Below are 17721 nucleotides of genomic sequence, written 5' to 3' on the forward strand. Positions count from 1 at the left end.
ACAAGACTTGAATTCCTGCTCAGATCAAATTATTCCTTATAGAATTGCCTTTAATATGATTCTGCTGATGAATGAATTTGGTGGTGCTTCATGTATGTTTTGTATGAAATATTTGTACGTCACTGAAACAGATTGTCAAATATTATCTCAGATCACCAAAATAAATCTTCAAATGTTCTGTGAAAGTTCTTTTTATGCAGGTTGAATGTGTCACTAGTGTGTACAATGTTTATTTAATTATATACATGTATTTTTGTTTTACATATACTTTGGTATCTAATTATTGAAATAGTAAAGCAATGAACAGCTTAGAGGAGGAACATTTGGCCAAGGAATGACAACATGATTGGATTATGTTGATAATAACATGTATTATCAGAAATTGAAAATGCACTTCATATTTTCACTTGATCAAATATATCAACAGAAAAAAAAATATCAAAAAATGATATCCACCAGAAAAATGTATGTTTACAGTCGTAATTGGTTGAAGGTATACGAATCCAATGACTGTAGAAGTAACTAGGTCAGCTAAGACCCAGAACATAAGACTGTAAGCTGGAACAAAGCAATGTTTCATTGAAGTGTGATTCAAAATTTCCTAGTCTGAAATAGTAAAGTTTATCTATTTAGATGTATGCAATAAATAAAGGTGAAAATAATTACTTTTTATTTTTTTTAACACTTTCTATAGCTAATGAAGATATTTTTTTTTGTTATAATTGTTATTTGAAAATTAAAAAAATGTTGGTTAAGTAAATGCTATTTGGATTTTATCCACAGTCTGTCCATTTGTCATTCTGATTAATGAAACAAAAATATTGCTATCCATGTTAATAGGGCTACATTCGCGTATTCCCGTTGAAACGGTACGTGTGGGGCAGAAATTTTCCATGATAAATGAACGCACTTGGACCGTTCTATAAGCAGAGCTAAAAATGCAGTTTAGGAGTATAAAAACAAATGTATCAAGAATAGTATGCCCTGCTCTCACGCGTCCACTGAATTACCTAACGTATCTTAAAAACTACATGTGGCTTGACATTGTTTAAGAAAGAAATAACGCAAACTGGCAATAGTCAGCATTTTAGTTTCGGCCAGATATGTCTGGACCCCTCAATCTTAATGTGCCAAATTTTCCTGAGGTCAGCCTCGGTTCAGATCTGTACCTGTCGTTTTCTTTACATGTTCAATCGGTTCAACCATTTCAACCGGATACGCGAATGTACCCTAGGTGTTTGTTATATATTAGGTAGCTTTTAAGTTATTCAAATTATTAACACTTTATTTCAAACTAATGCAATCCCATAGTGAAGTGCTAGCCACTATGTCATTCTACAATGTCTGTCTATATATTTACATATGTGTAATATTTATAGTTAGGCTAAACGATTTCATCTGTAATAATTTAATTTAATTTCAGGTATAATTAAATGCATTTTGATAATCTCACCAATTATTATATATTCATTTTACTTTGAGCAAGAATTCATTGGAATCATAAGGCGTCACTGCTATCCTTTAACATCATGTACATGTATCAAAGACTGTTAACAGAGTGTATAGCACATCATGTACATGTATCAAAGACTGTTAACTGAGTGTATAGCACAAATATTATGGGGTAAAACATTCTTGGTTTTGTTTTTGGGAACAAACTAGGGGAAGGGGGTAATACATTTTGTGCAACAACATTGTTAGCCAATGATCCTTGCTTAATCCCTAGTATAAGGTCAAAAGATTAACTGCGTTTATATTTTACACATTTTTTTGTGAAAACATATCGGCTATAATTCTATCACAAAAATAAAGCAATATGGAAAGAGACCACTGCCATTTTTTCTTCTACAAGACTTAGTGTACTATATTTTGGCCCAGTCATATTACCACCCGTCACGAAAAAAATGTGTTTGCATCATACTTGCCAACTTTTTGAAATTTCCATGGGGGAGATAACCCATGTTAAGAATCGTTTACCCCAGGGGAAAATAACACTTTAAAATTGCATTGTTTGAGCTGCTCTTTCAGGTGAAATCATCAAATCTTAGAAAGAAGAAATAGTTTATTGTAAAAGCTAAATTTAGGGTCCAAAATCGGGAGTCTCACTCATTAATAGGGAGAGATGGCAAGTATGCGGCATATTTGCATACCACACCTTCATACTCTGTTTCATGGTTTTAATTAAAGTAAACAAATGCATTTAAATCATTCCATATAATTTCATTCAATACACCAGAATCAAAAAAACAGATTAAATTGGTGTTTTTTTTTGTAATTTATTGCATAATTATCATAAAAAGTTTCGCATAGTATATCTATATATCATGTGTACCTCATATATTCAGCTCTGACTCATCTTATTTGAAGATAAAATGTTTAGAAACTTCATTGTAAGCAATCAAATAGCTTTATTTACTTTCTGTTGAAAATAAAGATATTGCCTTTATATTTGTTGTGCTCTTTTATTCTTATGTTCGTGTCTGATGTTTTAGCTCACCTGCCCTTCTGAAGAACGGACAGGCCTAGAGTCATGATATTTGGCTGAAAGCTTTGTTGGTGGGAGACCGACAAAGTTTGAGAACAAAAATGACCTTGACCTACTTTTAAGGTCACAGCGGTCAAATATGTCAAATGCTTCAAGCTAATTCTCTTAAGAAATAAAAGGTATAGAATCTTCATATCTGGCTGATGGCTTCCTAGGATGGAGCCCGACAAACTTTGAGAATGAAAATGACTTTGACCTACTTTCAAGGTCACAGGGGTCAAATACTTCAAACGCTTCAAACTAATTCTTTTAAGAAATAAAAGGTAAAGAATCTTCATATTTGGCTGGTGGCTTCCTGGGATGGAGCCCAACAAAGTTTGAGAATGAAAATGACCCTGACTTTCTTTCAAGGTCACAGGGTTCAAATATGTCAAACTCTTTAAACGACTTCTTCTGAAGAACTAAAAGATATAGAATCTTCATATTTGGCTGATTGAGCCTGGCAAAGTTTGAGAATGAAAACGACTGACCTTCTTTCAAGGTCACAGGGGTCAAATATGTTTTAAGACTTCTGAATAATCGAAAGGCATAAAATTTTAATATTTGGCTGGTGACTTCCTGGGATAGAGATCACCTAAGTTAAGAACTAAAAGGAATGGATCCATAAGATTTGGCTTGTAGCTTTTTGGAATAGAGCTAACCAATTTGAGATGGAAAATGACATTGACCTACTTACAGGGGAAAATATGTCCAGCAACTTCTGAAGAAGAATAAAAAAGCATAGAATCTTATAATATTTGGCTGGTAGTTTCAACACATGGAGATGACAAAGTTTGCATGGGAAATATTTTGTAGTGCAATATAATATTTAATGAGAGTATTTTGTATGACTGCTTAAATATTCAGGTGAGCGATACAGGCCCTCTGGGCCTCTTGTTTATTATGTATTCATTCTCATTAAAACCATGCGAAACTGTGCTATAGGTCTAGATTTCATCAGCATTTTCCGAATTGTAATTTCTAACAAGCAAATTTATTGCAATTGAATTATATAACATGGACTTACTCCATGTCTTTGATGACTTGGTGAGTATAACATCAATCTACAAGACAATCACATGCAGTTGGAATTTAAACATTATCTGTCCCCATTTTTGGGGGAAAGCTCTTTTAATTGTTATAATGCATAAAAGACTATAGCCCCTCCAGTCCTATACAAAATACACACATACATTCCTGTATTCTAATGCATTTTGGTTTGTTAAACTAGTCGGGGGAATGCAGCGGATAATACATGCTTTCACCAAGGCGGCCAGGATTTGATATTTTGTATTTCATGTGTGACAAGAATCATATAGAACATGCAAATATTTGTAAAATGGGTATGCTGAGATTAAATTTACGTTTATTAGGTCACCTGAGCTTTAGCTCAAGGGACCTATTGCTATCCGCCTTCGTCCAACGTCTGTTAATATTTTACCTTTTCAACATAAGCTGAAATAATGTCAAGGGGATTTCATTTATATTTCCTGGGAATGCTACTGACATCTCCCTGACCAAGTGTTGTTATTTTTCGGGTCACTCAGAAATTCAATATGGCCACCAATGCCTCCATTTTGAAAAAACTATTTCAAACCTAAAGTTAAGTTCTAATGGGCTGATTTAACTGAAACCTTGTAGGAATGAACGACTCATGGTCCTGTCAAAGTGTTGTTATTTTTCGGGTTGATCACAAATCCAATATGGCCACCACAGCTGCCATTTTTGAAAAACTATTTACTAGGTCAAGGTCACTGTTACTATTTATAGAAAATTGTCAACCAGTGAGATACCTTTTCTGTGGCAAAGGGCATTCATGTGTTACACACTTCACTAGTTTTATTCAAACTTGGTAGTGATAAGTAACTGATGGAGTCACCTCTCACTGATGCATTTTTTTGTATGACAAATAATGTTCCATTCACTTTTGACATCATTATTTCAACAACAAAATACTTTAGGACTCTGGTGACCTTTAAGGCCCATTGACCTCTTGTTAAAAACACAGTTGAACCTTATTACATGATTTTAACTAAAGCGAAGGGAGGCAATCCNCAATAGGTCACTTGAGCTAAAGCTCAGGTGACCTAAAAATTGTAAAAAGTTAACAATGAGCAAAATCACCTTATCTTATCTTATTCATAAAGTGTGTTCCCATTTGAAAACACTTCAGGTAATAAAACTTTCCTGTTATATGAAAGTCCAGAGAATTGTTTAGCTCACCTGGTCAAACGTACATCAGAGGATTAAACTAGACGTCTTGTATCATCCACATGGTGACACATACATAGCTATCAATTTCATGAGATACTGTAAACACTTATTTTAGCACACTAAAATCTAAGCTCATTTACAATTTTAATTGATTTAAGCACATTAATGAATTGGCACATCAAGACAATATGTAGCGGTAACAATATGTAACAACTTCAACTGGTGCATTTTTAACTCAATGTAATGATTAAAAGTGCTAAAATAAGATTACCACCAAAATATTAGACATGTATATATACACTTACAGAGCATAAACCATTGAATTTCAAGGACAGATTTCTGTTGGAAAATACTGTTACTCTTAACCTTATGAATCTTCATTGACTTTTAACTTACCAGTTCTCACCATTAAGTTATTTCAAAGCTTGAACAAATTTTTGTCTTATGACCTTGAAAACAGGTTAAGGCAATTTCATCTACCCAGGCCTCTGGGTTATTCAGAATATTTTAGTTAAAGGTTTTAATTATTTGATCCCTATGACCTTACATGCGAGCCAATTTTTTTTTTTTAACAAACTAATAAATTTGATCCTAGTGTGCTATTTTTAAGCCAAACATTATCACCTTACACTAATTGATTATTGACAAGTTATTAAAGGGTATTAACAAATTTTACCCCTGCTACCTTAAAATCAAATCAAGGTCATTCATTGAACAAACTTGATAGCCCTTTATACCAGAATATTCATTATCCTAGGCCTACATATCTGACCCCTGTGAATTTAAAACAAAGTCAATGTCATTTTTTTCATAAAACTCGGTTAAGCTACAAAAAAGGAAATTATCTGCCAAATATTAGAAACTTGGCCCTTTGGTTTTACATATTTGACCCACATAAATAATAATAATAATTGGAGGTTCTTAAATACCGCTTTATCACAACCTAGTTTGTACGTCGTCTCAAAGCGATTCACAAATTATTATTCATGGTTATAGGGCCTTAGCAACTAGCCAGTACATTTCTCAACTCCCTGGGGAACATACAGCCGGAGCTGCCATTTCGGCGCTAACAGCTAGCATTCAACAATTCTAGCACTGCCCAACCACGTACTCATTTACAGCTGAGTAGACTGGAACAAGCGGAGTAAAGTATCTTGCTCAAGGATACAACAAATTGCCGTGGCGTGACTTGAATGTAGGACAAGGAAAACTTTATTTTAAACCTTTGTTGGCCTATTACCTCAAAACATGTCATAGACTAGATCTTTCAGTTATTCAAAAGAAGTTGATTGAAGTTGATGCCATAATTCACCTGATGTACTGGTAATGGTAATCACAACTCGAGAATTATTCCAGGATGGAGAGATAATGAATGACAGACAAAGGACAAGTTGTACAACCCACTGTCCAATGATTATGATGAGCTATTAAAATCTCCTGGTCCTTATATATCATGTAAGGAACTGGAGACAACAAACATGATGCATATTTAACATGAGTTTATTGATATAATATCCTCTTTACATAGTTGACAAAAATATTTATAAATTACGCAATTCAATATTGTCAAATTCAAAGAAGCGAAAAATGCCTCATTATAAACAGGATTATTACCTAATAAACGGACAAGAACATAAATAGCTAGGCTAATTGTCTAAGTAATGAGAAGCAAAAATGCCTCAATTTTAACAGTACATATCTCAGCAGTATACATTTTATAACATTTAAGCATGGTAATGTCTTGATACCAAACACATTTTCAAAGTCGTGTCTTATCCGAGTATCTTAATTTCAAAATCAAATACAAGCTCCTTTCTGAAAATTCAGTACATGTAATTCTAAAGATTAGCCAAATATACTCTAAGCTCACATAAAGAGCAGCAAAACACAAATCTAATTTTGTTGAAAAGCAACTATATCACATACATGTATGTAATTCACACACTGAAATACAATGAGGTAAAATGGATACTGTTGAACTGGTCTAAAGTCTCCTTTCCTTTGTAATTATAAGCTGTGCTTACTACAAAGCGATGCTGTAACTGCATCATACTTTATTGAAGATGTCCTTAATCATTAGCGGTGAAAAAGGTCGGTGAAAAACACCCTTTTCACCAAAATAATTTGACCTCCAACTCCTTGCAATTACCATAATCTTTTGGTCAATGGTGTCTAAGAATATTGTCCAACCCTTATATCAGGCTACACACATCAATAACTGTAAGAGAAGTATTACAATCACTTTAACCCTTTTGATGTGCACATCTCTCAAGTTTCATTCTAGACATCTGACAAGCCTTATTGACTGACCTGCGCCGAGCTGAAACGACCACAGGTAGATGAAAATCACATTTTTGAAGTTTCATTGCGGTGATGAAATAATTAATCCTCCCATTTTATAAATGATTTGGAGGAGTTTTTGAGAGTCTTATAGCTGAATACCGTTTTAAATATCTAGACTTGGCTTGTTGACGGTATCATAAGATTCATGCAAGTTGCAAGAAAGCTTGTGTGAGCACAGAATCTTACTTGAGCACGAGAACGGTTTCATGAAAATGGGACAAGACTTTGACAAAGGAATTTTTACCTTGTTTTTTTAAGTAGTCTTTGACAACATTAAATTGAAAAGATATGTGCAAAAATAAAAGACAAGTACATTTTCAAAAAAAAAATCAATATTATACTTGTCACTGAATCAACTTGGTATATGAAGAAAATGATTCCCATTGATCAATGCATTTACCTCACATGTATGTACAATGTACATGTACAGTTGTGGGATCGCACAACGCACCAAAATTAGCGTGCGCACACCGTGCATACATCGTTCACACACCGTCCGCACATCGTCCACACATGGTGCGCACAACTGTGCGATTTAGCAATCGTTCGCCCCGTTGTGCGCTTCTCTCCGCACAACTGTGCGATTTGGTATCATTTGTAGATCAAAATTACGGAATGACAAAAATACGGAAGGCTTGTATGCGATAATGTACACTGTGTATATATCTGTAATTTCTCATCACAATAATCAAGATTATACAATTTCACAATGCGTGTTACACAGTATTACAGCGACCGTTAGGCTGTCAAGAATGGGTTTGGCTCCAAGGTAACAGAACAGGTAAATAACAATTTGATGAGTGTCCGGAGTTTTACCTGACCAGTGCCTGACACACAGAGCTGATATGCGATACCGTTTGACCGTAATGAATAGTATTTGTTATTTGCATTCGTTTGCCTATAGCTCCCCTTCACCTGGATTTTCACACCCCCGGCCTTACCCGACGAGTTACGTAAGTGCCCCAGGCGGGGAGAAAACTACGGTCCAGGTACATGTACAAAGTGGTTATGTTTACCTGTATACGGGATTGTGTTGTAATTTTACATGTGTCGATTAAGTTTGTTTAAAAACACAGAAAACACAATTTCTAAATATAAGAATGTATAGACAGAAAGATAAGTTTATAGATGTTGCTAGAATATAGAAACATACGCAAACATCAAGTTTATATGTTTAAACATGAAACCGTATAAATTGTTAAGGCATTCCTCAATTTGCACCAACCACGATTGTTATCGCACAACGTCCGTCCATCGTGCGCAAACAATGATCGTCCAGCTTTTTATCATTCGCCCATCGTGCACACACCGTTCACACACCGTGCACACATCGTGCGCACACCGCACATCGTGAAACGTTGTGCGATCCCACAACTGTAACTGCATATATGCTGGATAGACATACAGAATGACAGCTCTTCGAGGCAAGAGCTGGGTAGGAGTATACATATAAATATCAACAGTACTCAATATGGCTACATTATTACGCCAAATGTTGTAAAACCAGCGTTTTGGTCCTTAGAGCACCAAACGGTTTTCACATTGTTTGAATTATTCCTGGGGCTCACATTAAAAAGAATATGAAATACAGAAAGAAGTACAGGGCATGAAAAATAGTGTGAAGATTGAAACAGCATGAAGGAATTAAATTTGGGTATCACATAGTAGTATTCAGACACAGCATACCAATGTCAGCCCCAGAAAAAAATCCACATTAAATACACCATTGGATTTACATAAAAAACATTGGACACATAATTAACATGTTTTCAAATTACAGTATTATAACTTAAACAGCTTCAAATATTATCCATGTAAATAACTTCTTTAAATAACTCTCCTTGCAGAAAAATCAATAAACGCAGTGAGTTCAAAAATTATATTACTACATTCAAAATTTAGCTGGAGAGTCGTGTTATTCATCCTGTGATTAATAATCCTGACAAATATGCACAGAGGACATAATTACCTTATTTACACCATATTTCTGACAAAGCATTGTAATTTATAATTAACCTTATATAATTTGAGAGAATGATAACATATCGACAATAAGTTACTAGTAAGGAAATGAATGGGAAGGTATATAAAGGTAGAATCAGTAATATGAGGATGGAATGAGTGTACTGTCAAGTTTACCCTATGAAATATTTATGGAATCATTTTATCACTACTGTCTATTCCATGTTCATTTAGATTAGTGTTTTTTTTGGCAATCATTCCATGAATATTTACAAAAGATTTTCACAAGCTGTATCTTCTTTCACTCATTTTGTGGTTGATGGGGGTGACAAGAAAGTACTTTTTTGTCCTAAGATATTTATCACAACAGCTCTTATTAAGCAATTCCCAACAGTATACCTTCACTGTTAGACTCATCACGTATACATTTATAACATAAGTTTAAATTCTGTCATTCAGTCTACCACTAGCTGTCCCAATGTCTTATCAGAGGACAAGTCTGAAATACATTCACTGCATACAGTTCACCTACATATTTATACTTACACTCTATCTTTTGGAACTTTTTCTCAAATATGTTATAAAATTCATAACACTTTTCTTAACAAAGCATACAGATCTAAGATCCTGATACCACACACATTCTCCCCTCATCACTTCACACTGAACACATCAATCAGTGGAGAATATAATTCAGGACAAAACATTAATACTGTATTGGTTTCTCTGGTAATCGCCTGCTCACCCACACATTCCTATCTGAAGTAGTACTAATTATAAACACTAGAGAATTCCACTATAGTTTTCCTTACATACAGTAATCTCCCCTTAATTTCAATTTGACCGAGCCAGGGGACTTCCGTTCAGATAGATTAGATGGCAAGAGTGATAGTAAAATGGCATGCGGTCCAGAGTGTGAATTCTTGTCCAGCCTTATTTTACGCTCACAACACTGTTATATTTTTTTTTCTTTATCCTTTTTTTCAAAAAAGGTGTGGATTTCTTTTCAGAAAGCAACTTATTAAAGCTAGAGCTAAGTTGGGAAAAAAGTTTACAATGCATGCCTATAGAATTGGCAGTGGTTTGGTTTTTGTGAAAGTTTGACGTCCTATAAACAGCTAAGTCATTTAAGGACGGCAGTGGCACAGGGGTCCTTATACATTCAGTAAATATTAGTGATGGGCAATCTGTCAGTTTAAAATCATAATCAACAATCGGTTTGTAATCGAAAGTTAAAACCGATTGCATAATTGGTTTATATTTTCATGGGACTGAATACCAAAATAAAGTGAAAACACTATTTTTATATCAAGTGACTATACATAAGGTTTAATTATTTTATAATGAATTGATTGCGAGCAGCTTTAATGTTGTTTTGTCAATCATATAGAAAGAAAAAAAAGAATAAATGAATTTCAATGCATACTTTACATTGCATAAATTTGACACTTTGATTTCAATAATAAGTCTATTATATAGATTAAGTAATCGATAATCGGAATCAGAAAGGGCAAACAGAATTCAATTTCCGATTATAATCAATCATCAGCTCTAGGTAATTTACTATGTATCTATATAGTCTTACGCCAACAAATGCAGGTGTGTTGGAGTGTGAATATCAGAGAAAATGTCGAAATTGTGAATAATAAAATTCAAACTGGAATTTGTAAATGTTGGGCTTTCAAGTAGGGTATGGGCGATACATAGACGATTAATTACCAATAGAGCACACAAAACTTGGCAATTACAAAGTTTCTTTCTCAAGAGTTATGTCAAAATATTGGTGCTATTCCGAGAACGTCTGTACATTCTTCTTGTCCCAGACACACGTACTGATAACGATTTAGATCTTAGCACTCTTGTTGATCCAACCTCTGCTTTGGATTGTGATTTTAGTTTCTTTTCACTTTCACTGCAATTTTCAGGTAATGATGGTCTCTTCTTTTTTACCCCACTCTTCTGCATTCTGTTTGGACACACCCTGTTATAAGATGAATTCAGATGATTTATCAATAATCATAGTTAAATGGTTTCATATGAAAATCACTATTATTATGATGAAATATTCTGTTTACTCCTAAGTGATAATACATGTCTATCTATATCAAATATAACTTATAATTACAAATCATTGACGCAAAGCTCACTTGTTACATTCACAATAATTCTTGGAACATTTTCTGAAATAAAACACTTTCAATTATTGGAAAAGTGCTATGTTCACAGTCCAGTGAATTTACTGTAATGTAAAGGCAAAAAAAAACCACTAGAAAACATCTGTAAGAAATGCAATTTAATGTCACTTTTTTTTTTTAATTTCTTAATCTATAAAGCAATATCAACCCTGAACGTTCACTCTAAGATAAAGACTTGTAAAAGCCTTCCAGGTATTGCAATTCTTGACTAGTTATGTTGATTAAATCCTGTTAACAAATAGAGTTGCTGGAATGATGTAACTGGAATGGTTAAACACCAAATGACCTTGGCCTTGACCTTGTTCTCTAAATCACTAACTCATTCAAAGTGTTCTCATATATGACCTTTGTATGATGCTTGATTTGACTGGAATTAACATGTTAAATGAAGTAGATTGATGACAGTAAATTACAACAAGACAAAACAGGACAGATATGGGTAACATTGTGTGTATATAGGCATACCAAAATCCCCGTTAACAATGGCTTTTATTTTCCAGAACTACCTGTTTAATAAATGATGCCCCTCTCTCTCTTTGACCTGTAACTATTATGTTAACTTACATGACTTGATAAATATCAGCTGTAGCTCGATACTAATAGTAATGGATGCTTTTCGCCCACTCTGTTCTCTGGACTACTTTAGCAATCGTATATAGATTTCCAGATACTTACACAAGATGTGATTCCACTTCCCATTCCCACATTTCCACATTGCAGCCTTCATTTGGACATGACCGTACGCCCAAGCACTTCTGACCTTCAATGCTATCTTCTGGAATATCAGGTCTGTAAAATGTACATGTATACAAGACACTGGTAAGTACAGTAGCTCAGATATATTCTTTCAACCACCATAAAGTTAGCAAGGTTTCTATTACTGTTGCTAAAACCAGAGCTTCCCTTAATAGCTACAAGTGCACTAAACATTCCAAAAGTAAACAGAAAAAGGAGGGTTACCTTCCCAATTTCAATAGGCAGTCGGCAGTAAAAGTTTGGAAGAAAAAACTGATACCAAAAGCCCATCTAGAGCTCATTCATGTTACTGGGATTCTTTTTTAAAATTATTTGAGCTTGTCTAATTTCCAGTCTTATGATTTGTTACAGCAGACATCAAGAGCTCTATCTCCAAAAATACAATGTTTTGTTTGTGATTTTGGGCTATCAAAGCACCTTATATGACTGGCTACCAGATAATCACCGAGAATTCATATAGAATAGAAAAGCCAAAACTGTTTTCACTAATTCATTTTCATTGTTGAAAGGGGTGTAAATATAAGTACAATTCCATAAGGTGCAACATTTGACTTAGCAAATACAAAGTTGATAGCCTGATACAAGGTCACAAATATCATGATTCACACATTTTTACATGTAGCAAACGTTTTTTTCCCTATAAAGTCACATTTTTTTTTATACATTTTTATCATTGTATTTTTCTCCCAAAAACCCATTCACAAAAGGGTTGCTGTTAACCATTCATTCCATACAAATTTGTCTGGACTATGCTAACTGTAATAATGTGTTACAAGTGTCATTTTGCATACTAAAGCAGTCAACACAGTGCACATATATGTCTGTCATTAGTTTACAAGTCTAGATCTACTGTCAGGGAGAGATCAGACTTGCCCATGACCAATTAAATATTGTGAGATTTTCAAGTATTTCATTTGAACTTTTTTTTAGTTTTACCTGAGTAAGGGAAACATGTCTTCCTTCAAACATGCTGGACATTTATCAAAGCTTGGCCTTCTGATATCATCATTGTATAAACAGTCCTCACACACCCGATGCTGACACATTCCATAAACCATTTTTAGACGTGGAGACAGGCAAACAATGCAATTAAATCTGTAAAACAAAAACAAAACAAAAAATTAATCATCATTGACAGACAACAAAAGTAGTGATCACACAACCGTTTTATATGAGATAATAATAAATTCTTTACTTAACATTAATAAGGTCAATATATAAAATGAATACTGACTTTCAAAATTTTGTGTCATATCATCAATGTTAATGCAAATTTATACCAAGCATGAACATTAAAATTTAATGCTATATGATATAAGGCTTGCATTGGGTAAAGGGGGGTTGCAGAGATAAGCAGACAGTCTTCCATCCTCAAAAATTCTGGGATTATGATCAATCACATTCTCTAATACCCCTGTAACATGTCAGTTATGACAAACTTGAAGGCACTGTTCACACCACCTTGTGTATGATAAAAGTAAATATTCTGTGATAGTACAGCTAATATTCATACCGAGCCTCCTTTGACAACGCGATATATAAAAAAAATATCACGTCGTCAGAAAGCTACGTTCTCACCAAAGGGGGCATGGATCGCTTTACTTGTAATATTAAAAAATAGTGGTCTCCTCTTCTAAAAAATACAAAGGGAGTAATTGCGACTTTTAAGCGGTGTCAGTGGATAACTTAATGTGTACCGACAATTGTAGACATGGTTTCCTTTTGGATAACTTAATGTGTCCCGACAATTGTAGACATGGTTTTCTTTTGTAAATAAATCACTTGTCTACAATATTCAACTGAGGTATATCCAATATGGACGACAAAGATTTGTGGATGACACTAGCTGAAAGAGAAAAGGGGGTTATGGATTTCAGTCTGCCGTTATATCCCTTTGTATTTTTTAGTAGAGGAGACCACCATTTTTTAATATTACAAGTAAAGCGATCCATGCCCCTGTGGTTCACGCAGCCAATTCCGAAATGTCAGCGAGTTAACCCCTGGGACTTAGTGGCAATAGTCCTCACATTTGAGACTGTCTCTGGTATTTCAAGCTGATGCAAATAAGCAAATGAATTCTTTAAAAATGTTGTTCTTGACTAAGTAGGTATTAGGCATTCATGCATGTTATGTTGTACATGTAGTGTTGTGATTTTTCTGGAATCATCCTCATGGTGAACGATGCATATTATTAATGTCTTAGTTTATATGCGGTTAATAACTTATCAATTGGACAACATATGCCCAAACAGATAGGATAAAAAGAAATAACTGATTGGAATGCGGGCCAACACGTTATGCTACATACAGCATCATTCTCTTTTAGAATTCAGCAGTCTACATCAACATTATATTGATCACATTCACAAACATGAATGTAAAGTGTTTGAGCCTTCCAAATGTATGCGTTATATCATTATATATGGCCAATATAAAACACGGTTAGTAAAAGAATGATTGGTTTAAAAACAGTTAAATACGGCTAAAGAACAACATCAATATATCATACCACGTCGTAATGTTTACGTTTTATAGCCTACAATGTTATCATAATTTCATACGATACCCCCTGCTCGGCCAAAAAAAAATGTATCCTCGTGGGCATATTTGGATGGCACCAGAATGTTGTATATTTAAAAGAAATAACGTCTGAAGATTATATGTAAGTAAAATTAGTATTTACCTCTGTTCGTACACATTTTGTGTGGCCTCTAACACAGAAGTCGACATTTTGCAACTTATTCTTGTTCAGCCTTCGCGCCTGAGATGTCACGTGGTCGAAATACGAACCATTGATTGGTTGAAGTAAAAATGTTATTAACAGCGACACCTGTGACAACTTGAGGCGAAACCGACTTGTTACATTCCCAGAGTTAATGTTGTGTCGAATAAGAACTTCCAGCACGGGTGCATATATATGTTTTATGTTGATAGTTAAAGCAAAAGAGTCGAGTTTTAAGTAGCTTGAATGAATTATTATTGCGGGAAACTACAGCATTTAGTACGCTCCACGTTCGGTTGATTACTAGTCAGGGGCCCAAACAGGGGTAATTAATGTATCTTTCCACTCGATATGATTACAATACTATCGAATAATTTGCTGTATCTCCTGTCATATGCAACCTACACAAATGTGTCCTATACATATTATATGTGTGTATGAGAGAAACCGGTTGGGGTGGGGATATGGAAAATTAATCACAATAACCTGAAGAGGCCTTCATATTTCTAAGGCCAGTAATGGAGAGGGGAGCTAACTTGTTCGGACATTACATGGATAATTTTGTAATTTAATCGACGGATAATAATAATAATGTTTATTCGGTAAAACGTACATGTATGTTCTTGGTCACTCTGAAGGCTGTCCTGGAACAGAGACATATATACTATTGCTTTATACATCTCTGTCTGGAAGCCGCGAGTGAGTTCACTGTTGACAGATCACCAGGGACAGTATATAGAGTATACGTCCCTGGTATCACTGAGGTACTGAATAAATAAATTTTGGAACACCATGGCAGAAAAAATACTTTTGATGGGCTTGTCTAGTCTAGTCCAACCCCTCAATCAAATTTAAGAGGAATGAATGAGACAAAAAGGAAAGAATGAGTTATGAGGTCCAAATTTGGCATTCAGTTAAAGCAGAGACATCTGTAATAATTATATAGGATCTTAAATGCATGAGATTTCATTTCATATGATATTTTATGAAACGAGTCTTTGAAAGACTCGTTTCATAGAATCTCATATGGATTGAAACCATGAGAGAAACATTAGAAACATTATATAAATCAAATGCTTTTGACTTATATAATGGATCAAACCAGGCCATGGTAATTGTTAAAAAGTTTTTATAGATTTTTGATAACATTTCTCGTTTGTGTATTGTCAACGTGCCAAATCTTGCATGCATGAACTATGAAAATATTATACTGAGTCATTTGCCTAATCTTTTGGTACTGTCAACAGCAGGAAGTTTGGCAGTTTAACATAATGCTATATATATGCTGACAAAAACGTTTTTGAACAGTTTTGGATTGTTAAAGACCTTTGTGCTAGAGTTTATGAGTATAGATGTCGTCAGATTTGACAGATATACTTTTATCAGTAATCTTTCATCAACATTTGATGATTGTCAGGGTTATAGGAAGACAATGGGATTGGAATCTTTAAGATATAACATTTACATATTCTAGATGTATATAGTATACTATAATTTAGCATCCAAATGAATGACATCATCAGTCACAGCTCTATTGTTTACAGAGATTTGTTATTTTGAGGCATTTCTCAGGCAATTTAATTATTATAAGTAAAATTAAACCTTGATACATTTGCCAATTTACTAATATCACCATTATATGACTTTAGGACCCTTTGATTGGACTTTTTAACAGTTGCTTTGAGCATCTTTCTTGATATTGCCAATCCCCTTTATAATGCCAAAATTTGACTGGACAAATGATAGCAATATAGCAAATTAAGGTTTATTGTAAGTCTAAAATAGTTGGTTGCTTGGGAAAAACTTTGAATTATAGAATCATTACTTCAGTCTAAGTGGTAATTACGTTAGCAGGGCAGTGACAGATGTTTCATTTCCCAGGATAAATCTGAGAGTGAAGTTGGTTGTTAATTGTGCAGATGTTGTCAGTTGATCAAATTCATGTTACCAGAACTGTCATGTGGCTTACACATATTTTAAATTGCTCATACTTGTTTATTTGCATTGTATTGTTCTGCAAATTTGGCCAGACAGCTCACAGCCTTGAACATATTTTGTTGCCTTACAATATTTTTCAAGTGTCAAAGAAGTTTTGAACCTTCCATTATTAAAACAGGCACTAGTAATACATTGATTTTGATATTTAATTATTGTAGCACATTTAGTACCTGGTACAGTAATTTGTTTTCTTCAAAATGTGTGAAGGAAATCAAAATCTGATGTCAATAAACAGGACAAATAAGCAATCTCAGGGGCAATTAACTTGCTATATATTGTTACCAGGTATACTATTTGAATTTTAACGCACAAATCTTTTTTACTATGGTATGTAACTTTGGTTTGTCCGGCAATCTCCTCCTTCATTTTTCGACCGATCTCTTTGAAACTTGGTATGAATTATAATCATGCTATGAAGTTGTGTCTCCCTTACAAGAATTTTGATTCAACAATTTTTGCAAAAGTAATTGCCCTTTGCTTATTTCAGTATTTGATTTTTGTCCGGTAATCTTCTCCTACATTTTTCAACGGATCTCTTTGAAACTTTGTATATATATTATCATCATGATATGAAGTTGTGTCTCCCTTTGTTCATTTCAGTATTTGATTTTTTGTCCAGAGATTTTCTCCTACATTTTAAGCTCACCTGCCCAAAGGGCAAGTGAGCTTATGTTATGGTGTGTTGTCCATCGTCCGTCTGTCCGGCGTCAGTTTTTTTGCTTTAAACAACTTCTTTTCGGTAACCAAAAGGCCTAGGAAGATGATATTTGGCCAGTAGCATGCTGGGATCAAGGGCTACCAAGTTTGTTCAAATGAATGACCTTGACCCACTTTCAAGGTCACTGGTGTCAGATGTCTCTTTAAAATCTTCAAACAACTTCTTCTCAATAACCAAATGGCCCAGGGTACTGATATTGGGCCTGTAGCATGCTGGGATGAAGGGCTACCAAGTTTGTTCAAATAAATGACCTTGACCCACTTTCAAGGTCACTGGGGTCAGATGTCTT

At 34.4% G+C, this 17721-nt stretch overlaps 1 protein-coding gene across 1 annotated transcript; it reads right to left on the reverse strand.

Annotated features, from left to right (window-relative positions):
• Nucleotides 1–10009: 10009 nt before the first annotated feature.
• Nucleotides 10010–14766, reverse strand: LOC110466077 (TNF receptor-associated factor 6-like). Its single transcript, XM_021522367.1, has 4 exons — nucleotides 14678–14766; nucleotides 12931–13089; nucleotides 11914–12027; nucleotides 10010–11024 (listed from the first exon to the last, which is right to left on the reverse strand). Exons 1-4 carry the CDS (start codon nucleotides 14722–14724, stop codon nucleotides 10811–10813), a joined length of 534 nt encoding a protein of 177 aa, XP_021378042.1. The 5' UTR covers nucleotides 14725–14766; the 3' UTR covers nucleotides 10010–10810.
• Nucleotides 14767–17721: the final 2955 nt, after the last annotated feature.

Source organism: Mizuhopecten yessoensis, unplaced genomic scaffold (assembly GCF_002113885.1).
Source record: "Mizuhopecten yessoensis strain PY_sf001 unplaced genomic scaffold, ASM211388v2 scaffold11115, whole genome shotgun sequence".
In the NCBI taxonomy this organism is placed as follows: domain Eukaryota; kingdom Metazoa; phylum Mollusca; class Bivalvia; order Pectinida; family Pectinidae; genus Mizuhopecten; species Mizuhopecten yessoensis.

What these genes read in the sequence shown, in the direction of transcription:
- LOC110466077 (XM_021522367.1), bottom strand. Translation starts at nt 14,724, where the DNA reads ATGTCGACTTCTGTGTTAGAGGCCACACAAAATGTGTACGAACAGAG. An exon ending in CAAAATGTGTACGAACAGAG is followed by an intron (nt 13,090 to 14,677) that starts GTAAATACTAAT and finishes TTTGTTTTACAG; the next exon opens with ATTTAATTGCATTGTTTGCC. An exon ending in GACATGTTTCCCTTACTCAG is followed by an intron (nt 12,028 to 12,930) that starts GTAAAACTAAAA and finishes TACATTTTACAG; the next exon opens with ACCTGATATTCCAGAAGATA.